This window comes from Pinus tabuliformis, chromosome 7 (genome assembly GCF_031772625.1).
Source record: "Pinus tabuliformis cultivar Carrire ecotype Pingquan chromosome 7, CPIR1, whole genome shotgun sequence".
In the NCBI taxonomy this organism is placed as follows: domain Eukaryota; kingdom Viridiplantae; phylum Streptophyta; class Pinopsida; order Pinales; family Pinaceae; genus Pinus; species Pinus tabuliformis.
Genome location: NC_142293.1, coordinates 714,882,099 through 714,906,792, shown reverse-complemented (window position 1 = coordinate 714,906,792; position 24,694 = coordinate 714,882,099). Strand labels below are relative to the sequence as shown.

General features: G+C 41.7%; 1 protein-coding gene across 9 annotated transcripts in view; it reads right to left on the bottom strand.

The window, feature by feature from the left end:
* LOC149249523 (tRNA:m(4)X modification enzyme TRM13-like) overlaps positions 1 to 24,694 on the bottom strand; it is a 306,935-nt gene that overhangs the window by 238,758 nt on the left and 43,483 nt on the right. For 7 of the 9 annotated variants that reach the window (XR_016266777.1, XR_016266778.1, XR_016266776.1 and 4 more), the window contains 2 exons: positions 12,611 to 12,840; positions 12,358 to 12,535 (listed from right to left, as the gene is read on the bottom strand). Coding sequence is in view for 6 of the 9 variants with exons in the window: in XM_089458732.1 (XP_089314858.1) it covers positions 12,358 to 12,535; positions 12,611 to 12,840 (408 nt within the window). In the remaining 3 variants the exon portion in view is untranslated. Of the gene's footprint in view, positions 1 to 12,357; positions 12,841 to 24,694 lie in introns of all 9 variants that reach the window. The other 2 variants (XM_089458731.1, XM_089458728.1) reach the window with 2 other exon arrangements.

Genomic DNA, 24,694 nt, shown 5'->3' with positions numbered 1-24,694 from the left:
GTGTGGAAAGAGGTGCTCAGTTTAACTGGGTGTGCTGGGAAGTGGGCAAAAAATTCTCTTATACAGAAATTTCAGACCTGCATAGAGGACCCATTGTTATCAGACCACAAAGCCATTCCCTGTGTGATATCATGGGCCCCATGGATCAAAAGGAATGTGATTTTGTGTTAGGGTAAATCTTTTTCTCTCTTGGAGGATTTTCACAGCAGCAAATATATTTATCAGGATATAAAGCAGTAACAATTCTGAAGGCTCCACAAAAGAGTGAACCCCTTAGATAGAAAAATCATTTGCTTGGGGATTTTTTGATGGTGCCAGCAAATTCAGGTCCATGTGCAGCTGGAGGGATAATATACCAGGATGACTGTTTCTCTTACAAACTGTTGCTGCTGGTTAGAGGAACAAACTATTGGGCAGAGCTACAAGCACTTCTAAATTTGCTGAAGCTTGCTTTGATAAAAGGTGTTGACAGATTGCAGGTTCTGGATGATTCAATGCAGATTATTGCATGGATAAAGGGCACATTCAGAATATATCACACATAGATTTGTGCTGGATCAGATCTCATATGCTGTTGGAAATTTTGCAGAAATCAGCTTCAAACATGTTTTAACTTTTAAGACAATACAATAATTGTTAAAGGAAATGTAACTAGGTTCGGTCTTCATAAATGTACTTTTGATATTTGTATTTATTCAAGAAAAGAAATATTATTTTTATAATATATGTCAATGAGTTTCTTGCTCATTGAAATACGTCTAGGCTTCTAGCACATGTTAAAGTGCTATAGGTGAATCAAATGGTCAAAAGAAAATGTTGAAGACCTTAAGGGCATGTTACTCCATGTATGTGTTTGTATAAGGTCAAAGGAATACCTCCAAGACAAGTGCAAGTCCTCTCCATGCAGCAACGTCCTCCAAAAAGAAGTTAAACAATGAAAATTGACAAGTCAGCCTACAGTCATGATGTCGGCCTCAAGTCGGCCTAAAGGAGGGACAGTCCTCTATAAATAGAGGCTGTCCACTCCCTCAAAAATCAATGAATAATCTCTGAAATCAGAAAAGTACATAAACCGAGAAGAAGTGACAAAAAGGACAAGATTAAGGGTCTTCTAGTGCAGCGAAGGAAGGAGGAAGAAGACTGAAGTGAAGAGGACTGTTTCTAGGGCTAGAAATAGTCACACATGCGAAGAAAAGGAGGGCAAGTCTGCGGCATAACAGCAGCTAGAGAACAGTCCATGAATTATCATTGTTTGGGTGAGAAATTAAGTCTACAAGGCCTCCCAAGCCTAGCGAAGGAGTCTCTCTCTCTAGTGAAGGAAAAAGGACCCTAATTCTCTAGGGTTCCTACCACACGTGGCAAAACTAGGGCTGCTGTTCAGTTACATCAGTTTGCAGACCTATCTCAAGAAGAACCTCGTTGGATCAAGGGAAGGGTGTCTTCATAAGTGAAGATCATCTCTAAGTAAAGAAGAAGCATATCTCATCAAGAAGCTCACATAAGCAAGGTCTATCTCTAGACAAAGATCGAAGAAGGAGGACGAAGTGCTGGGGAGAAAAGTGTCAGAAGTAGGAAGTCTATGTGCCGGGAACAAAGTGCTGAATAGAGGAAGGACTTGACTTGTGCTTGAAGGACATCCTAGTCAAGGGTCTAGAGTTTGGCATTGATCAGTAAGAAGCTTCAATAAGAGAAACTTACTGAAGGGTTTTCCTCTCTAAGAGAGAGGTTTTGGCCCTGGTAGAGAGCCAACATCTGTGTTCTTGTCTTTATGTTTTTGGTAGCAGTTTGATGAAACACACACACTAATAATAAGAAGAAGATCAAGCTAAGATAATTGTAAAAGTGCTTCACATATTGTTATCAAAGCAAGAAGAATCCTAATATACACCATTGCCATTGATTCTTCAACAATAATGAGGCTGGCTGTTGGTTTATCCAAATTGGCAGTTCCTGGCCAGACAAGTTTCCTTGAAGTGGAAGAGTTCAGAGGTGGGAGATTCAATGCTGGTTATTAAATGATAAAGGGCACATTCAGACTTCAAAACCTCACACTTAGATCTCTGCTGGATCAGATATTATCTGCTGTTGGAGATTTTAGTGAAATTATCTTCAAACATGTTTTAACTTTTAAGACAATACAAGAATGAGGCTGATGGTTTATCCAAATTGGCAGTTCCTGGCCAGAAAGGTTTCCTTCAAGTGGAAGATTTCAGAGGTGGGGGGATATTCAAAGCTGGTGAAATTCAAGAACAGTCGCCTTAACAATGTTTTATTTTATGATGTAATACGTAAGCTGATTATAGGCGTTTTCTTTTTTAGATAAGCTCAGATATAATAGGTAGTCTATCATGACCTCTTATCCAACCATCTTTTTTGGGGGGGCTTTGGGACTGTTACCACAAAATCTAGCACCCTAGTGCTAGGCCGCACTAGATCCTTGGCAACAACGTGACCCACCACCACTGTCACCTTAGCAGCAAAATCCCCTGCTGTTTTGTGGGTGGGATGTTATTCTCACAAGGGAGACTTCTGCAGAAAGACTTAGAGGTTAGATGACTAAAGGGATCCTAACCAAATGGCTTTCTAAGGAGATTGCAAATTTTACATCCTAGAATAGTCTTCAATAAAGTATGGCTCCAAGTGAAATGAAGTAGCTAGGTCAAAGAACTGATGGCTCAAGATAGGCTTTGGAGATGCATGCTCAAACCGATTCCCAAACACATGCCACTTTGAATTTAATGATTTTCAAAAAATATAAAGTGATGGAGAATGGAGGACCAGTGCCTTGGCTCATTACTAAATTTTTGGGCATATGAAGTCAAACAAGGAGCGGGTCAAAGTTGAAGACCTTGGATGGCATGGGAAGGAGAGAGGAACAACCTCTCAATCCAACCCTAACGAGTTTCCAAATTAGGAGACTTAAGGTCAAGGAATGCAATCTATAGTTTCCTTGATGGATACTTGAGGACAAATATTGTGTATGAAGAAAATAGAGACATAAAAGATGTTGCAATTTTTAATATGGCACATGACAAACCCTAGTTCAACAATTGTGGTGAAATGGAAGATAATACTCACAAGAAAATACCACTATTCATCCAAGCATTATTTTGTCACTCCAAAGAAAGTTCCACCATTCAAAACATATCTTCCCCAAGCCTCACTTGAAATATCCAAAGCTAAAATTTACAAGGAAAATCGCAAAAGTTTCAGATTGCTAAGGGATTTCTCCCCCAAAACTCCATGAGAAAATGAGAGGAAGCGCACCTCTATTTATAGAGGAGGTGTTCAACTTCCCTCATAATAAAATAACAATTTTCTAAGCTAAAATCCCTTAAATTAGCCTAAGGAGGAAAGCCATCTCTACAAATTAATTAATCTAAACTAATGTAAAATGGGCTTCTAATGCCACATGTACACAAACTAGGGGCACAAGAGCCTTGTTACCACTCAAACCAGTAGGGGACCTAAAGGGGGTTCCTAAGAGGGCAACTTTTAGGTCAAGGGCAACGGTGGAGGCTTAGCCCACTGTCACCGCAGCGAAGTCTCCTTACTTACAGACTTTCACTGATGTGAGGAGTCTCGGTAGTGTAGGGATCACTTTGTAAAGTAGATGTCAATGGATAGGTGGGAAGTGACCCTGAGAACCCTTTCCCAAGGATGGAATGAAAAATGGAACTTGTTTGCTCTTTAAGCAAGGAACTTGGTCCACCAGGGGTAAGGGGTGAGGATTGGAGGGTTGAGGGAGAAAGACTAGGCTTATAAAGGAGTTTCTCGGTCCCTATAATCCTTGGGAAACTTGGATTCCCAAATGATCATTGACAGATAGTCTTTATTGAGAAGTGGGACCACACGGGGCCGAGTGGACCCAGCCCAGGTTCGGGGATGGAATGTAGCAACCAATGATGTTCCTATCCTAGACAAGGTAAGGGGAAAGGATCAAACAAGAATATTTACTTCAAAGGTTGAACTGATCCTATTAGTGTCTAGCCTTGGGGATGCCTAGGCAAAATTCAATCCTAGAGCTAGGGCTTGAGATTCCCGGATATTCCACCGTCAAAATGGCCTCAAATTTGGAGGAGAGGGAGGGGACCCACTAGCGTAGTAGCCTAGAGGAAATCGAAATTTTTCCTTGGGCCAATTACCAGGAAATGGATGCCCTAGGTGACCCACTAGGGCTAGACTCGGGAAAAAGGGTAAAATGGTGAAAAGAAGGTTAATATGATCACCCTTTTTATGTAACGAGTGCCTAATTCACTTGGGTATATGGAGTCAAAGATGGTAATGAGTAAGAACTTGGATTCTTGATCAAGAAGGCCCAAAAAGTCAACTTCATCCCATGTAGATAGTAAGAAAAGAAAAGAGACTTTCAAGCATTTATACTTTAAAGCAAATGATGAAAGCTTTTCGAGATATATAATCTCTAGGACATTCATTCATATAACATTGGCCCATACATTTAATAACTAAAACATTGCTCAATTCCACATTACAATAATCCCGCAACTAGCCCTAATTTTAGCAGTATGCAGCAACAAGAATAACAACGATAAAAAGCACTTACAACATTATAGAGTACATCCAACCAACAATTCGTTTGCATAACAAAGCTCCAAGATAAGAGAAGTGGCCCAAATTCATCCATCTACAAAAATATCCTCCAAGGAAGAAGTGTGAAAATTCTCTAAGACTAAAGAGATCACAAGTCAAGTGATGATACAAATGAATATATCTAACATCAATATATAGCCTCCTATGGAGTTCGAATTAGCCTATGGGCCCCTAATGATAAAATAATGTGCAAATAATAACCCCTAATGGTGATAAGCCCACCATACTAGCTCATAATGTAAAAACGAGCTTCACAACGGGCCAAATAATTTTTATGCATGTCGTAGGGCCCTCCAAAGGCTCAATAACACCCTGAAGTGCCATACTGAGGAATAAATTCCTCAGAATATGATAGACAAGGGGGTGGCCCCTTGTTCTCCAAGTAATAGACCTGTGGTGCTCTCAGTGGATCTGAGGGCACATCAATGACCTCATGGGTCTCCATATGAATTGGAGATGTCTGTAGATCCTCTGCAATGGTCCAGGTGGTAGAATGAATGTTGCCATGACATTGTACAAGTATTGGGACACCTGCCAAGAGTGTGGGGCTCCTGTGGGGGCCTGCTAGGCATAGTGTACCAATCATGTCACCATCGTCTAAAAATGGATCACTAGTAGTCTCTGAATATCCATGAAGATCTGTGGAGTGTTGTATGTTGTTGTGGAGGCCTATGGCTCTCTATGCACACCCTACATGTGCCAATGTGGACCTCTGGTTGTCAGGATCCCATATAAGGAAGCCAAACCCAAATGGAAACCACCTGCAATCCCGCATAAGATCCAATGTGGTCCCTTGGCTTCCAGTACAATCAGTCATTAAAATAATCGGGTAAAGGAGCTTACAAACCATGGATAACAAAGTGGGTACTTCATAATGGCATGCCCTTTCGTAGTGGGCTTTGGCATGTGCTAGTGTCTCCAAACTCCAAAGGGGTTAGCCAAGTACCTCATTAGGTGGTTTCAGCCCTTAGAGGGGATAGTATGTCCAAGGTACACTCTTCTAATGGGGGTGGCAAGTGACAAATAGGTGAGATGGATAGGAAATAAGGGTGGCAGCCCTGGGCCACACAATGGGGCATAGGGGTAGCTAGATAAGGGGAAGCCCACACTTGGGTATATAATGTATAGGAGGGAGCAGTTGTGGTACATGAGGTGCCCCGACCTTGATTTTTCCACCCTTCTTTATATGCCTTTTGCCTTTTATGAATTTTCTTTAATTAACTGCTCGGGGCTCAAAGGACAAGAGCATGATGTGTATAATATAGTAGTGATTACCCCCTTTGAGGTAGGGTGGTTCATTGCCCTCCAGGGGTTGGGACAATCATGGGTTCCTAAATGATAGAGGAGGCTCATCTAGGGCCTATGGAACCAAGGTGATGGCCATGGATGGGGTAGAGCTCATGTGTCGACTTTTGCCCACGTGCTAATTATTTTTGTCCCGGCCATCTTTTGCATTTTGTGGTACAATTTCCTGTTAAATGTGGCCATTTATGCTTTTCACCTTTTCTTTTAATTGCTTCAACCTCTGGGGCATCATTTTAGGCCTGACCCAAGGTGGGGGCAAGGGGATAGGGAGGCTAACCCTATGTGGACCTAGAATGGGAATGTGGACCCAAGTGGGAGAAAAGATGAATGGGGGTATAGTGAGTGGAAAGGGAGTGATATGTGCGGATAAAGGAGCGGGACCACGCACCCAAAATCGGGGTTTCCCAAGTAGTACCACCCTAGAACCAAATGGTCAATAAAGGAGATCCCACGGGACTAAGATCCAAGGGTAACAACCAAAAGAGATCAAGGGGACAAGAGCACAAACTAAGCCCACTCTTTCTGCCAAATCCCCCCATCAATCCATACCCAAAAGTATCCATGATAAGTAAACCCAATACTCAATTACTAAATGACAAGACATACCTTTAGATTCAGGAGGCCCACCTTCAAACATACGATCAATATAGGTGGGTGAGGGACCACATGGTTGGCTCAGGTGACAGAGAAATGGCACAACAAGCTAGTAGGAGGCATCAAGGGATTGTTGGTTGCCGGTTGAGGCTCACCATGGAGAAAAATTTCTCCTCGGGTTATCACCCACAAGGTGGTGGGTAACAAGCCTCACAAGTGACCCTTTCCTCAAATGAAGGGTTGTTGGTGAAGCGTCCAGCCTCCAAAGGCCCTTCAACAACATGAATTCTTCCATAGTCTTCCAATCTGCTACCCAAATCCCTCTAAAGTGGACACACCACCCCAAAATTCTCCTCCAAGGTAGATACAATAGTTCCAAGTGGGAAAAGGGGCCTTCAAGATCCTTCACAACTATAGTGACTCCCTCACTAAACATGAGAGTACCACCTCCAGATGTCCTCCAACATGGTCTTATCTGGTTCCTTTAAAGGTGGTGCAGCCTCATCCTTAGGGTCCTTATAAGTTGGGTTGAGCACCCCATTTCTGCCATGTAACAGTTGTATACAGGATCGGGGTTCTTCAATAAGCAATCCCCCAATGAGGAAATTTCTCCAAGCACAGATCACAAGACTCTACACACACAGGCCAGTACATCATCAAATTTACTACGTGTATATGTCACCATAAACAAAGGTTGGCTACAACAACACAAGCTGGTTTTTTTTGGCCCAATTCAAGTCGACCCAGTATTGTCCTTTAATTATAAATAAAATACACCAGCAATGTTGAAAAATGTGTAACTAGGTTTGGTCTTCATAAATATGAAATGTGCTTTTCTTTCTTGTATATTGAAAAATGAAAGAAAAATTATTATTGATAATTTTGAAACATGGGTTTCATGCTCAAGGTCTTTTATTTTAGAGGTCAAACACCCATTGAGTGCTTCTAGGATTTGTCCTAGGGTCAAAAATTCAAAACAATGTTGTGAAAAGCGCGAGCGGGATTAAATCGGCGCCGAGAATGAAGCGGAAAAATCGGGAAAAAAGCGGAAAAAAGCAGGAAAAAAGCATTTGGTACAAAAATATTCATTTTTTTTCATTTTTTTTCATTTTTTTTCATTTTTTTTAATATCTAAACCATCTACAACATAAAATAAATAGTAAATACATTGACACATAAATATGATAAGAAAACTAATATATAAGATGTTTAATATCATTTCTAGTGCTAAAATCACACATAACATTGAATCATGTCTTGAATAGTAAGTCCTGACTCCTGAGTCCCAGCTCAGCCTCAAAATATCAAAAAAAAATATGATAATGTATCTCATCATGTCATAATGTCATAGACTCATATACAATAAAATGAAAGTCTAATCCTATTGATTTCCTCTGCCCCTCTTGCGAGAAAATGTCACAACTTTCTCTTTCCCTCTAGATGTAGATGCTGGTGCATGTGCTGGTGGAAATGGCAGTGGAGTCTGATGTGCTCTAGAAGCTGAAGAACTAGAAGTATGAGCTACATGAGGTAGACCACGTCCTCTACTGGTCCTAGTGGTAGCCCGGGTAGGCGGTGTCACCTCCTCCTCCTGCTCCTCCTCCTCCTCCTCCTCCCCCTCCACTACATCCTGCACTAACCAATCATCAGCAGAATCCATGAGAGGCCTCTCGGCCTCAACCCTCCATGCAGCAGTGGTGTCAATCCCATCCAATGAGATGGCATCCACATCAGGTGTCCTCTCAAGTTGCCTCACCCACAATCGAAGATTGTAGTAGACATAGACCATGTCATTAAGGCGCTGGGACTCCAATCTGTACAAAGATCATGAAATAATAATTAATAATTAATATTATAAAAAAATATTGTTTAATGAATTCAAAAATTTATTTGGAAATTTGCAATATTTTAAATGTTTAAGTGTTAACCTGTTGCGCTTCTTGTTGTGTATTTTTTCAAATACACTCCAGTTGCGCTCACATCCTGAGGAGTTGCATGTTTGGCTGAGGATGCATACGGCAAGCTTTTGCAAAAGGGGTACTCTGCCACCATACATCTTCCACCATGCATCTACAACAAAATTACAAATAAAATTTTAAATAAACATAAGAAAGAAATGGAATTTGAAATTTTGAAGAGACAATGAAATTTGAAACAAATTTACAAACTAAAAAATACCTGGCATTTTAATCGTCCTATCAGTGACAGCCATCTCAAAGCGAAATGTGCCACCTGCCATCTTATATGTCTCAATTTGTTTAGAGATCTCTATACGTTGTTCTGGAGATCGCACCATCTTCTGGACACAGGATAAGAATCCATCCATGATCTCAGCATCAAAATCAAACCCACATGCATAAGAAAATGCAAGGTTCAGGAAAATCCCAGCAGCATGAATGGGACGATGGAGTGTGTTGTTCCATCGCTCATCAATCACTCCCCATAGAAGGAGTTTCTGAAACCCATCAACTCCCTTATCATCATAGTAGGGCCGAATGGCTTCTTTGGCCCTGTCCATGGCTTCATACAAATAGCCCATTGCGGGCTTCTCACCATCAACCAACCGAAGAACCTCTACCAAAGGTTCAGTAACGGCGCACACCTCCTGCACTCCCGCCCAGAAGTCTTCCTGGTATGAAACTAGTCTGTATACAACCTCTCCTTCTTGTTTGCGGCTCATTGACATAGCACGCCACTCCTCTGAAAGAAACATTCTCTTCAAATCCCACATAGAATTCAGGAGGGATTGAAGAGATATGAAACTCGCAGCAAACCGTGTAATGGCAGGGCGCACCAACTCTTTGTTGTTGGTGAATCTTCTCATCAAGCTAAGCACAGATGTATGATTATATATAAATTTTGTGATGCTTTTTGATGAGTCAACAATATCTTTGACAAAGGGAATTTTCCCTATGTCCTCTAACATCAAATCAATACAATGGGCAGCACAAGGTGTCCAAAATAAAGTAGGATGCCTGTCCATAAGCATTCTACCAGCAACAACATAATTTGCAGCATTGTCCGTTATGACTTGGACAACATGTTGGTTCACCCACCTCCAAAATAAACACATCCAGCAAATCACATAAAGTTGTTGCATCTTTGATTTGATGAGATGCATCAACAGATTTGATAAACATAGTCCCCTTGGGACAACTAACCAAGAAGTTTATAAGGGTTCTCCCCTTTTGGTCAGTCCAACCATCTGACATAACAGTGCATCCTGTTTGTGCCCATGATGCCCTAAAATCCTCCAATCTTTGGGTGCAGTCACGCTTTTCATCTTGAAGAATCCGGCCTCTGAAATCATGATAAGAAGGGATTTTGTACCCCGGGCCAACACTGGCAATAGCATCAACAGTAGGTTGGAAAAATGGATTATTCCTTACAATGTTGAAAGGAATATCACTCCAGAGGAGAAATTTTGCCATCAACCTGTCAGCTTGTTCTTTTTCAGTTCTTTTTAGCATTGAACCGATAGATGGTTGTGAACCAGGTGTGGTTCAAGGAACAAAAAATGATGATGCAGCTACCAGATTGACTGATGCTGCAGTAGAACCAGTGCCACTTGGCCCACTTCCTTCATCTGACCTTTTTAGTTGCCTTTTGAGTTCTTCTTTGGCCTCTCTAGTGTGCTCTAATTCTCCCAATGCTCTCATGGCTCTTTGGATAAGTTCAGGATTTGTATTTATACAAGGCCCCACATCATGTCCAGGGATTTGTGCAAGGTGAAACTTCAACCTGTACACCCCCCCGCGTATGTCCTTTCCACACAACTTGCAATTCAAGTTTTGTCTATCATTCGGAGCTTTAGGTTCACCATATTCCCAGAAAGGATCCAATTTCCTTGGCATGTTTGTTTTTGAATTTTGAATTTGCAAACCTATGGGAAAACAAGGATTAGGAAATAGGAATTTAGGATTACAATTTAGCATCTATGGTTGGGTAACTTGGGTAAGTCGGCCCTGCCTAATTTTAATTTCAGCGCACCTACACACACACACACATATAGGGATTTAAGGGTCGGGAGCCTCCACAGGTGTGCACTTCATTCTAAAAAAAACTTTGCTGGGGGGACTTCTCTTTCAGCAAACCTAATCTGCTACAATGGAACACTACACCAGTGCCCTAATTATTCAACTGTCTGCTGAGAAAAAGAACTTGCTGCTCTACTACAGGATGAGGATATAGCCAAAGTTTCTGACCAGAGGGCACTGCTGTTGAAGAACATACCCATATGTATGGAATTCCAAGGTTTACCAGGCACACTGTATTCCTCAGTTCAGGACAGATGATTGTATGCATTCTGAACCTCAACTCTTCAATTTTTTCACAGGACCAATGACCAGATTTCCTGATGTCAGCGCGGCATTCCAATCTAGTAGACTGCTCACATAACTCCACAAGAATTAATGTAGCAGTTTCACATAAACCATCTTTGCCAGGCTAAAACCATTGGCATGAATTGATTCTGCTCTAAAAGTTTGACAATCTGAAGGTGCTGCATTGGATGTTCTCTTCATTTCTGGTTATAAGAGGTACAAGTTCATCATTTTCGAGCCCACCATAAGCGAGTCCAAATGCCCTATTTCAGATTCCCTGGTTACTCCGTGAGTCCATTTTGTCTTGGACAAATGGTGGGTAACTACTAACAGGGGCATGCAGAATGTAACTTCATTTTCACCTCAAAATATGAAGTTACAAGTTTTTTCTTTGGGAAAAAGGCAAAAGAACTTCTGCTTAGATACAATTTAAATTGCATTTTAACACCTTAGTGACTAATGATTTGGCAGACTAAAAGTGAAGATCACCAATTACTAAATTATACTCTTGAAGTTGTATAAACCAAATAATTCATCATCTTTAATCATGTCTTGGAACACACTGTTTGCAATTACCTTGAGGCTAATTGGACACCTCGATTCGGTGTTCTATCAACAATTTTATTGAACTCCCTTTTTACATGAAATTTCTTTGCCTCAGGAATCTTTGTAATGAGGCTCCTACTTTACAATAACATGTCTTGCAAAATCTATTCCCCTACTAGCCCATTTAATATGAGAGTGAATTGCCCTCAATAACTAGCCCATCAGGCATATGATCGATGCAGACAGCCAAACCCTGGAATAGCACCATAAATTCAGCAACACTGTTTGAAGAAATACCTAGGACACTTGAACAGATGTGTACATACTATATAGTCATTATGTTTCCCAATCAAGCTCCCTGGCAACCCAATCAAAATCCAACTCTCCAAGGTATGGTTCTGGAAGGGCCTCAGAAAGAAAGCCACCACAGACAGCCTTCAACAGCAAATATAGTTTAAATTATTACTCTCACGATATATTTTAAAATAACAAATCATCCTATGCATATTCCTACTTTTAACCATCAATTATTATGTATATAAGTCTTCTTTCTGAAAAAACATAGAGCTTACATCTAGAGGTTTTTCACAGCAAGTTTATGGCTCAGCTGGTTCTCTTTCAAACCTGAAGCCAGAGGGAAGTGAATGATCCAAGGTTAAGGCATAGCCAATGGTGATAGACTGAAGCAAGTATCTTTTACTAACAAAACACACCTTCATTTCTTTTGACAGAATATTTTGTAGACAAAAAGCAGGTAATGAGTTGATATTCAGCAACATTTCCCACAACCCAAAATCAAGGCTTTACAACAAATTCAAGTCCAAACAATGTACATTAATCTTTCCCTTCAAAGAAAAAATGGAAGAAACAGAGAAGTATTAACACTAGAATAATATAATGAATTAGCTTAAATACAGATAATTCTAGCACCAAGTTACCAACACACTACTGCAAAGTTCGTCCTTAAAATGAATTTCACCTATCTAGCTTTGCATTGAACCATTTGTTGCAGGCATCAGGCAGCAAATATGAGTCCTGTATGTTGTTTTCACAAATAGCACTGTGAGCTGACTGAATTTTCTCAAGTAATGCATGGAACTCCTGTCCTGACATTGCAAGTATGGCCTTGCGCTTCATCTCTGAACACACATCATTATCTGCACAAAAAGAAATCTGGTTATTTCTCAAAAGGGAAGGTTCCTTGTCATCAACCTTATCCATTGCTTTGTTACCTTTGAAAGTTGCATTCCACTCAATATCACCTGATCGAATTCTTTCAGTTTCTCCTGATGGAAAACACTTTTCTTGAACTTCAGAGGGACTTCTAAATCTTGAGCTATCTTCTTCATCACTGCCAGAATTGATACACTTTGCATAGTATGGTTTAGATTTCAATTCTTCTATTTGCTTCACAAAAGGGCATTTTTTGACATGTGCAACTACATCTTCCTGTAGGATAGTGCTGCAAGTTAAACAATACCAATGATAAGAGAGTTAACCTCGAAACAATAGATGCATCTCTTGGAAAGAGTTTGATTGAGAGTAAAGAAAATTAAAAATTTGGAGAATTTAAAAAGAAAAATAGGCATTCAGTATCCTCTAGACATCATGGTCTGCTATGCATTCATTTCCTCCCCCAAATCCAAAGGGTGGTATATGATTTGCATGGAACTATTTCTCAAGAAGAATTAGAAATAAAAATACAAGCAAATCTATTAGTAACACATTTGGTATCGAAGGTCCCAATAGTATATTGTTACAGCACAAAATTACCAGGCTACCAGCAAACCTAAATGATTGATGTCCCAATTTCTGAAAAATCCTGAAATCCCTCAAACTTTCAGCCTGCAACTTTGAACAACCATAACATCCCCAGAGTCCAAAAGAAAAATTCTATAATTGCAGTGAGCCATTAAACGATACATTACCTGACTCAAACAAAATTCAATTTGGATATCTTTGCTAAAAGATCCATCATTTCAGCATCCTTATTTCATCGAAGAAAATCTTGTGAAAGGTGCTACTTATTACTCTGGTTTTCTATAATTATTACTGTAACTGATAAGGAAGATTTTTTTGTTTAATCACATTATGTCCTCAACTGCATTTATGCATAACGCATGTACCTATGTAAGCCTTAGCATTTGGCCCTAGTGTAGTCACTTGTAATTGTTAAATTATGGTATGTTCTATGCTTAAAGCAATTTACTTCAATTTCTTCTTATTAGCCCAATGTCAATTCTCAGTATAGCAATCACATTAACATATAAGTAAAATGCTGATAGAACATAAATAAATCGACAGAAGACAAGCCAAGACAAGAGAAACAAGATGTGGCGGCTAGCCAGGGACAAACCCCAATGCAAGGAAACCCTTTGATCAATTCTTCTATATTCTTGAATAATTCAGCAGAGAGAGAGAGATAGTACAATATCACAAATCTGTGATTTTATATCAGCAGCAATACAACATCAATCAGCAAAGTCGAAACTGATCAAAACAGCTCCAATTTGACCTTAGGTCAACCTAGGAGAACTCGGCCTCCAACAGCAATAGTAAGCAGCCCAAAACAGTCCACAAAATGTGGTCAAACAGCAGTCAACGTACTGCAGCTCTGCGGTCAGCCCTAACCAGTCAACATTGGTCAAATCCGTGGTCAAACAGGCCAGCGTTTGGCTTCCCAGCAATGCAGCTAGCCTAGGAGAGGCTGCCCAACCCAAGAACGCAGTCAAACCTTCCTCTATGCTGGTCAATGCATGCATAAAACAGATCTGTGTCCTTCACGTTCAGCCCTAAGTCAACGCTGCCTTAAACCTGATCTGCATCCTCCTCCTTCAGCCACACGTATGAGAGAGAGAACCTCTTCTAATGCGTAGGAGAGAGAGAAGATGTGTGGTGAGATGAGTGGAATAATGCCACAAGGTTTCCTCCTTTTATATGAATCGTGGAGGACAAGTTGGGGGTGTGCCACACACTTTAGCTTGCTGGCCGACCTTGAAAAATTGTCAAGAAATACAAATAAATTCATATCTCCATGAATACATGTCGGAATCGGATGATCGTTAGATCAATCCTACACCTCTCGACGAGAGGAATCCAAGAAAAATATCAATTTCCATAAATAAGATGACCCACATGGAGTTTGGCCCTAGTTTCCAATTTTAACACTCCCTCTCAACTAGGTAGAACTCCACCTGCTGATCCATCTGTCTGTCGGTACTATCTCTACCATCAAATGCACTGACCTGCACTGCTCGGCTCTGCCCTGCTCTGCTGAACTATGAAGAAGAAGAAATGATCGAGGATGTATCATACCATCCTCTACTAACCCGAAGTCAATCCCAAATAAAAGAGAGTGCTCAATAGCGCTCTTACTAACCCGAAGTCAGTCCCAGAGAGTGTGTCATACCACTCTTACTGATCCCAGATCAGTTCCAAAAGAGAGTGAGTTATATCACTCTTACTGACCCAAAGTCAGTTCCAATTGATCCTAGATCAATGTCATCCTAGCATAGGGAGTACGGTAGATACACGATGCGTCCATCAGTACTACTATGATCCCTATCCTCATTTCCCTACTCATTGGCCAGATGAGAGGTACTTCCCATGAGTCCCAGGCTGCATGGGTAGGATGTCTCAGCAGGAGAAGGATGAACCACTCATCCTGCCTACATGTTGCCATGGGGTATCATAGCGGAAGGTTGAACCATTCACCCTATACACAGCACACCACTAGGGGAGGGTGAGTCACCCTATGGTCGCTCATCGCTCCAAGAAGTACCCCAAGCCCCCAAGAGTTCCTAGAGCTCCATGTATGCATCATACAGGACCCTCATAAGAGGGTTTCTCAACAACTCCTAGTCATTCTCGGAAAGTCAAGAATTTGACCTTTCCCAGGGGCTTCGTCAGAATGTTGGCGACCTGCTCATCTATCACAATATGATGGAGCCTTATTGCTCCTCATTGTACCATATCCTAGATAAAGTGGTACCTGATATCGATGTGTTTGGAGCAATCATGAAATACGGGATTCTCGGATAAACAAATCCCACTCTAGTTGTCGCAAAGGATCACAGTAGTATCCAATGTATGTCCAAATAGCTCACTAAAGAGCTTCCTCAACCAGACAGCCTCACAGGAGGCCATACTCGCAGCAATGTACTCTGCCTCAGCAGTGCTCAAAGCCACCGACTTCTGCTTCCTGCTCATCCAAGAGATCGAGGCAGAACCCAAAGAGAAACAACACCCGGAAGTGCTCTTTCGATCCACCACACTACCTACCCAATTAGCATCGGAATATCCATGTAGCCTCACATATCTAGCAGTGTATCTCAACCCATGAGTGATTGTGCCCTGAAGATATCTCAGAAGATTCTTGGCGCCAATCCAATGTGAGTGATGAGGCTCAACCATATATTGGCTCAACGTGTTGACTGCAAAACATATATCGGAAGGGAGTTCACCAAGAACATTAATGCTCCTATGAGTTGACAATACTCAGTAGCATTTCCCAAAGCAGGTCCAGCAGCACTACTGCATAACTTCTTGAAGCTAAGGTCCATCAAGGTAGTCACGGGCTTGCAGTCCACCATACTGAATCTCTCCACGTATTTTCCTTGAGATAGGAAAATCTCCCCTGACTTCTGCCAGACTTCCAGCCCTAGAAAATAGTGCATCAGTCCTAGGTCTTTCATCTCAAATTCGGAAGCCAACTCCCTCTTACATTTGTGAATGAGAGGGTCTACACCTATCAGAAAGAGGTCGTCAACATACAGCACCAGTATGAGAGGCTTATCATCCTCAACCTTAAAGTAAAGGTTTGGATCGGCTTCACTCCTAGTGAATCCCAGCTTCATCAAGTAGCTATCGATCTTCTCATACCAAGCTCGAGGTGCTTGCTTCAGCCCATAGAGGGCTTTCTTCAACCTGCATACGTGAGATTCCCGATTATGAATCTCAAACCCCTCTGGTTGTTCCACATAGACTTCCTCTTTAATCGAACCATGCAAGAACGCGGTCTTGACATCCATTTGATGCGGGTTCCATCCTTGCGAAGCAGCAAGGGCTATGATCGAGTGGATGGTGGTGTATCGGGAACAAGTACAAATATCTCGTCGTAATCTATACCTTCCTTTTGGGAGAAGCCACGAGCGACAAAGCAAGCCTTATACTTTTCAGCACTCCCATCAACTCCATGCTTTATTTTGTAAAGCCACTTCGAGGTGACAACTATTTTGTCCTGGGGTCTGGGGACCACAACCTAGACATCGTTCTTCATGATGGACTCGTATTCCTCATTCATAGCATCCTTCCATACTTGATGCTTCACAGCTTCTTCGAACGATGAAGGCTCAATGGTGCTCATAATGGTCAAGTATCCCTGATACCTGGTCGGCTTCTTACTTTCACGGAAAGTCCCTCTGGGTGCAATATGTCCTTCAGCATCATCAAGTGTCCCCCTAAGCCATGAGGGCCTCTTCCTAAAAGAGGAAGGCTCTTGTGAAGGGGGATCAATAGGATCCATAAGTTCTTCCACATTGGGCATCGTCTCATCTTCCTTCTCATCCAACTTCTTGGTGTCAACTTCTTTATCTTTTCTCAGAATAAGAAGATTGTCAACCTTGCTAAGAGCCATATCTTCGTCAAAGGTGACATCATGACTTATCTTGACTTCCCTTTGACCAGCCACATAGATTCTATAGCCCTTAGAAGCCCTTAGAAATTTCGCTATAGCCCACGAAGATTCCCTTCTTTCCAGATGCACCGAATTTGTTTCTTTTCTTTTTCAGCATATGAAAACATACGAGACTTCCAAAAATTCTAAAATGAGAGACATTAGGTTTCTTAACAGTGAACATCTCTTCGGAAGTCTTGGAATCCAATGCTTGATGAGGGCATCGGTTTTGAACATATACCGTCGTATTCACAGCTTCGACCCATAGAAACTTCAGAAGCCTTTGATCATGGAGCATGGAACCAAAATCTTACGGTTCTTCCTTTCCGCCATACCATTCTGCTCAGGAGTGTATGGTGCTGCGGTCTCCCTCTTAATGCTAGCTTCCTTGCAAAAGTCATGGAACTCATTGGATTCATACTCAGTCCCATTATCAGTCCTTAAGATCTTGATCCTCTTCTCGATTTGATTCTCGATCAAGGCTTTGAAGTGACGAAACCAAGAGAACACTTCATCCTTCTTTTTTAAGAAGTATATCCAAGTCTTGTGAGAATAATCATCATCTGTAAAAGTGAGATAAGATAAATATCCTCCCAAGGAGTTCACAGGCATCATACCAGATATGTCAGAGTGAACTAACTGCAAAATGTCGGAGGTCTTGCTATGGCTTGAGGGGAATGGTCCCCTTTTGAGTTTTCCTTGGCACACCCCAGACATACACCTTCTTGCTCTACTTTAAACTCGGGCATCCCAGTCACCATCTATATTACATCGGGTAGAGCCTTATAATGAAGGTGAGCAAACCTTCAGTGCCATAGTTCAGACTGAAGAGTTGTGTCGCAAGACATGACTCCCAACGGACTTCCTCCAACTTGATATAAAGAGTCAACTTGAAACCCAACAGTGAAAGCATCTTTAAAATTCTTTTTCCAAACACGTACCTTGCCATCGATGAAGGCCACCTTGTAGCCTTTGTCTTCCATTGCCGAAATGAACACCAAGTTCTTCTTGAGATCAGTTACATATAGGACTTCTTGCAAATGAATTGTGTTACCTTGATTTAATTGAAGAGTAATATTCCCTACACCCTTTACGAGATAAGTGGAATTGTCACCAAGAATAATCTCCAAGTTTGTCTCCTCTATTAGATTAGAGAGAGCTTCCTTATAACCAGGGAAGTGCCTAGAGGCACCACTATCAATAAGCCAATTTCCCAACGAATCTAGAGGAAAGGTAGTGGAGAGGGTCGATATCAGATAATATTCATCTTGCTTATTGTTAACAACATTTGATTCATACCTGGAGTTCCTTGCTTTCTTGGAGGGTTGACCACTTCCTTGATTTTTGGCATTCCTCTTTCCTTTGCCATTGAACCTGCCATTCCTTTGATTGTGGTTGGAGTTGCCCCGGGAGTGATTTTGATCATCGTCATGAGATGTGTCCTTCCTATTTGGACACTCCCTCGCATAGTGGCCAAATTTATTGCAAGCGAAGCATCTTCCCTTTCTTCCACCCTTCGATCCGACCTTTCCTTTGAATAAGGGTTGGTTCATTTAGTGGGTGAAGATGGGCAGGGTTTACCCCGAGGTCCTCCCAGATGATCTAGGAAGGCTTAAGGCTTGGGGCCCCATCAAGGATCAAGGCTCAAGGAGAAAGCAGTGGTGTTGCCTTTGAATGAAGGCATTTCTTGCTCTACCATCCTTGTCTCTTCTTGAATGCATCTCGCCATCAATTCCTCAAATCCCGGAATTCAATCATTGTTGAGAAGAGTGGTTCTAAATACATACCATTTGGATGGGAGCCCTCCAAGAGTAGTGATAGTCAGTTCCCTGTCAGCAATGACTTCTCCAATCGATAAGAGATCATTCTTGATCTCAGTGATCCTTAAGAAGTAGGATTGAATATCCTCGTCTTTGCCCTTCTTAATATCCTTCAACTTATTCTTGAGGAACAAAACTTGATTTGCATCACTAACTTTAAACAAGCTTACCAGAGTATCGTAAATCTCCTTGGAGGTGTTCATCTCAAAAACGTAGGCCACCAGGCGCTTGTCAATAGAATCCCGGATCATCTTCTTCGCTTTGACTTCACCCTTAGTGTACTTGTTCCTTGTAGCAGTCGATGCATTTGATGGAGGCTCTGTAATTCTGCCTCTCACATAGTCCAACACTTCCTGCTCTTCCAATGTCAGATCAAGAGACATCTTCCATTCGTGATAGTGAGATTTTTCATGGAGCTTGTCTTTGGCGGGGAAGTGTGATGAGGAACCCATGAATTCTTTTGACTTTTTTCCAACAGTCTTCGGTGATTGCTCTTGCTCTTGCTCTTGCTTGGGCTTTGTCTTCACCTCAGCTCTAATACCATGTTAAATTATGGTATGTTCTATGCTTAGAGCAATTTACTTCAATTTCTTCTTATTAGCCCAATGTCAATTCTCAAAATAGCAATCACATTAACATATAGGTAAGATGTTGATAGAACATAAATAAATCGACAGAAGACAAGCCAAGATAAAAGACACAAGATGTGGCGGCGAGCCAGGAACAAACCCCAATGCAGGGAAACCCTTTGATCAATTCTTCTATATTCTTCAATAATTCAGCGAAGATAGAGAGATAGTACAATATCACAAATCTATGATTTTATATCAGCAGCAATACAACATCAATCAGCAAAGTCAAAGCTAATCAAAAAAGCTCCGATTTGACCTCAGGTCAACCTAGGAGAACTCGGCCTCCAATAGCAATAGTTAGCAGCCCAAAACAGTTCACAAAATGTGGTTAAACAGCAGTCAACGTACTGCAGCTCTGCGGTCAGCCCTAACCAGTGAACGCTAGTCAAATCTGTGGTCAAACAGGCCAGCGTTTGGCTGCCCAGCAATGCGGCTAGCCTGGGAGAGGCTGCCCAACCCAAGAACACAATCAAACCTTCCTCTATGTTGGTCAACGCATGCATAAAACAGATCTGCGTCCTTCACGTTCAGCCCTAAGTCAACGTTGTCCTAAACCTGATCTGCATCCTCCTTCTTCAGCCACACGTGTGAGAGAGAGAAGCTCTTCTAATGCGTAGGAGAGACAGAAGATGTGTGATGAGATGAGTGGAATAATGCCACAAGGTCTCCTCCTTCTATATGAATCATGGAATACAAGTTGGGGGTGTGCCACACACTTTAACTTGTTGGCCGACCTTGACAAATTGTCAAGAAATACAAATAATTCATATCTCCATGAATACATGTCAGAATCAGATGATCGTTAGATCAATCCTACACCTCTCAACGAGAGGAATCCAAGAAAAATATCAGCTGCCATAAATAAGATGACCCACATGGAGTTTGGCCCTAGTTTCCAATTTTAACAATAATCAATTACTATATTAGTATTTCTTTGTTCAGGGTTTCATATGCACAGTCTTAAGCCACACAATTCACTGGATTTGATGAGAAAAAATCAAAAGTGAACAAATCTGAAAATTGCAGATAAAATTCAAATAAGTTCGCCAAATATTAATGAGAATAAAATAGTCATTGTTTATTGCCTTCATAAGAGCCAAGCTTCCACAAATTAATTATTAATGACTGGATTTTATTTATTATTGAAGGCTTTTCTCCCTGTTACCCCTCATGTTGTATGAGGATCTTTAGATTGTTCCAGTTGTACTTAGCATACATATCATGATGACACAGGGATTTCAGTTTTCAAATGCAGTCGAGAGTTATTTTATGGATGCACACATTTTCTCTAGCATTACCCTTATGGTAATTTCATTACTAACCAGTTCCTCAGCAGTGGGTGTGTGATATCTAGAGGAAAATGACTAGTGTATAAAATGTATGTTTATACCCCTTGAAACTATCAGGATTGTATTGATTGATAGATTATAAGCACCAGGGTTATTATGATAAACTTAGCGTTATGGTGTTGTATTGGTGATGGGGCTTGATGTATATGTTTGAGGATGTACAAATTCATATCAGATGATTTTTCAGCATACTAATACTATGTAGTGTTATGAATATAATAATTAATAATTAATAGTTAATAATGATTTGTGTACTAAAGGGGCATGTCTCTAAGGACATGATCGTTCATGAAGGGGCACCCTCCTAGGTATATATATGGGACTCTCATTTGTAACCAGCCATATTTTCATTCATACATTATATATGTAGAAATTTCTGTTTTCCCACCCCGGTTTTCAGTTTCTCCTTATTTCTCCCATATAGTTAAATGCCCTTTTCCATAACCATACATATAACAAGCTGAAAAAAATAAATTTGCTGAAAACACAAATTCTGGAAATTTTACAGAATGCTGGAAATTGCAGAAATAAAAATCAGCAGTAATAAACAGCCATTAAAACACATTTAAACACTGAGATTTTTGGTCAATGTGACCCTGGAAAAACCCCCTACAACTCTTGGGGAAAACCAGTTTGAGAGCTCTTCTTTATTTCTGAAAATTGCCTTTTACAGTGAGAAATTTTCAGCAAAAAAGTCAGCAAGCAAATTTACAACTTATCTCTTTTCCCATGCTTCACAGCAAACTGGAAATTACAGCAAACAGGACAGCAATAAATGTTGTACGGTCTCCTCGATTTTCATGCCCACTTTCAGCATTAAATGCTGCTGTATGGCCCTCGTTTTGCGTGCAGAAAAACTAGCAAACTGCTCCTCGATTTTTGTGCAAACCTCTCCTCAAAAATCGTGCCAAAATCTACCTTTCACTGTGTGCTGAATCAGCTGTACAAATCTGCTCAACTGCTGCCTTGGAATGTGTGCCAAGCTGCTGTCTCCTCCTCCCTGCTCAGAAATCTCACTTGCTCTCTTGCTCTCCTTCTCCCAATCTGCTCATGAAAGAATTGAATCAAATGTGATCTTTTCCTCCTTTTCCTCCCTTAATATAACTCCAAATGACTTTTGGGTGACCCAAGTGACTTTTGGGTGATCTCTAAATCCAATGGCTGAAATAGATTTAGATCAATGGCTGAGATTAAATGCTCATTTAAATCTCACTTTTTATTTTTTAATTCACCCCACTTTAATAAGGACCCACTTAGTCATTTATTTCCAAAGTCACTTTTCCTTTCTAATTTTTCATTGACTTTATAAAAGTCACTTTAAAATTAGACTTAGTAACTTTATCACTTAAAGTCACTTTTAAATTAGATTTAACTTTATAAAATTATAAAGTCACTTTAGGAGAAAAATTAAATTCTTTTGGACACTTTTCCCTAGGCCAAAGATCAAAGCCTAAGGAAACCACCTATCCTCCGGTACCAAATTTCAACACTCCCTCTTACCGAGGAAGGTGTTCCTCACCACACCCATCTTGTCTCTGAAGTAGACATGCTTGCCCCGTGGTAAGGCTTTGGTAAGGATATCTGCAACTTGCTCATCAGTGGAAATATACTCAAGCTTCACAACTCCCTTCTGAACATAGTCTCTGATGAAATGATATCTGGTCCCGATATGCTTTGACCTGTCATGAAATACTGGATTCTCCGTGAGTTTAATGCAACTCTGATTATCACAGTAAATCACTGAAGGTCTCAACGGCTGACCAAATAAGCCAAACAACATCTTGCAAAGCCAGATAGCCTCATAACAAGCTAGACTGGCTGCCATATACTCTGCTTCCGCTGAACTCAGTGCTACTGACTGCTGCTTCCGGCTGAACCATGACACTACTGTTGAACCCAACCCAAAACAGCACCCTGAAGTGCTCTTCTTATCAGAAGCACAACCTGCCCAATCAGAATCAGTGTATCCTGCCAATCTCACTCCATCTCCCTGCCTGTAGTCCAGACCATAATCCACTGTCCCCTGCAAGTATCGCAAAATGTGTTTTGCAGCCACCCAGTGAACCTTCCTAGGCTCACACATAAACTGGCTCATCGTGTTGACTGCAAAACAGATATCTGGTCTAGTGTTGACCAAATACATCAAGGAACCAATCAGCTGCCTGTACAATGTGGGATCCACCAACTCGAAATCCGAAGCATGAAGCTTCTTCCAGTTGGTGATCATTGGTGTCGACATGGGTCTACAATCCTCCATGTGGAATCTGCTAAGGATGTCCACAATATACTTCCCCTGCCCCAGGAAGAAATGCCCCTCCTCCTGCCACACCTCCAAACCCAAAAAGTAATGCATCAAGCCGATGTCCTTCATCTCAAACTCCGTCGCAAGATCTCTCTTGCAGTGCTCTATGAGTCTCTCTGCACCTGTAATGATCAAGTCATCCACATATAGCACCAGAATGAGAGGCTCCTCACCAATCACAATAAAGTAAAGGTTCGGATCTGCCTCACTCTTTGTGAAACCCATCCCCTGCAAATATGTATCTATCCTGGAGTACCAAGCTCTGGGAGCTTGCTTCAGGCCATAAAGGGCCTTCTTTAGTCTGCACACATGGGACTCCTTCCCATGCACCTCAAAGCCCTGTGGCTGCTCAATGTACACCTCCTCCTGTATGAAGCCATTGAGAAATGCGGTCTTCACATCCCTCTGGTGGATCTTCCAACCCATCTCTGCTGCTATCGATATAATGGAGCGGATCGAAGTATATCGAGCCACGGGAGCGAAGGTCTCCTCATAATCAACTCCCTCTACCTGGGAGAACCCTCTAGCCACAAACCTCGCTTTGAATTTCTCAATGCTGCCATCTGCAGCATGCTTTACCTTATAAAGCCATCTGGAAGTAACCACGGATTTGCCCTCAGGCCTCGGCACCACCTCCCAAACATCATTCTTCATGATAGAAGAATACTCCTCCTGCATGGCCTCTCTCCAGACTGCTGGCTAGCTGCCTCCTCATAGCTAGAAGGCTCAGAGTCAAGGATGCTGGTAACCATCGCCATATAGCTACAAAACCTCTCAGGTGGTCTACTCTCTCTGACCGGCCTCTTCGGCTCAGCAACAGATGTGGCATCTCTCAAGGTGTCCTGAAGCCACTTGGGCTTTCTCTTCCCTGAGCATGCTTCTCCCATAGGAGAATGAAACTCCTCCTCCTCATCACCATCAGTAGCCTGAACTCCTGACTGTCTGTCTGTTGTCCTCCTGCCTGCACCTGAACCTGTAGAAGCTGAGGCACCGTGTGAACTGTCCATCAATGGACTCCCTAGTGAACTGCTCTGTGAATTGCTCTGCATGCTGCCCGGAGCACCACCCCTCTGGCTCGGCGAGCCACTGCTCACTGACGGACCTGACATCCTCATAGATGTACCTCCGGATCCTCCTGATCCCTGCCCACTGGATCCCTGCGACTGACTCAACTGCTGCTGAGGGTCTGGCTGATCCAGATACTCTAACTCCCGTGACCTCCTAAAGGCCCTGTCCTCCTCTAACTTCACATCCCGTCTGACAACAACTCTCCTCTGTGCAGGAATGTAAATCCGAAAGGCCTTTGAGGTCTCACTGTAGCCCACAAAGATACCCTTCTCTGCGGTGGGCTCTAGTTTGGTCCTCTTCTCCTTGGGTATATAGGAGTATGTAATGCATCCAAAGATATGAAGATGACCAATATCAGGGTTCTTCCCAGAGAAAGCCTCCTCCGGAGTCATGTGCCCCAAGGCACGATGCGGACTCCTGTTCTGCAAGTAAACAGCTGTGTTGCAGGCCTCTGCCCACAAGAACAATGGC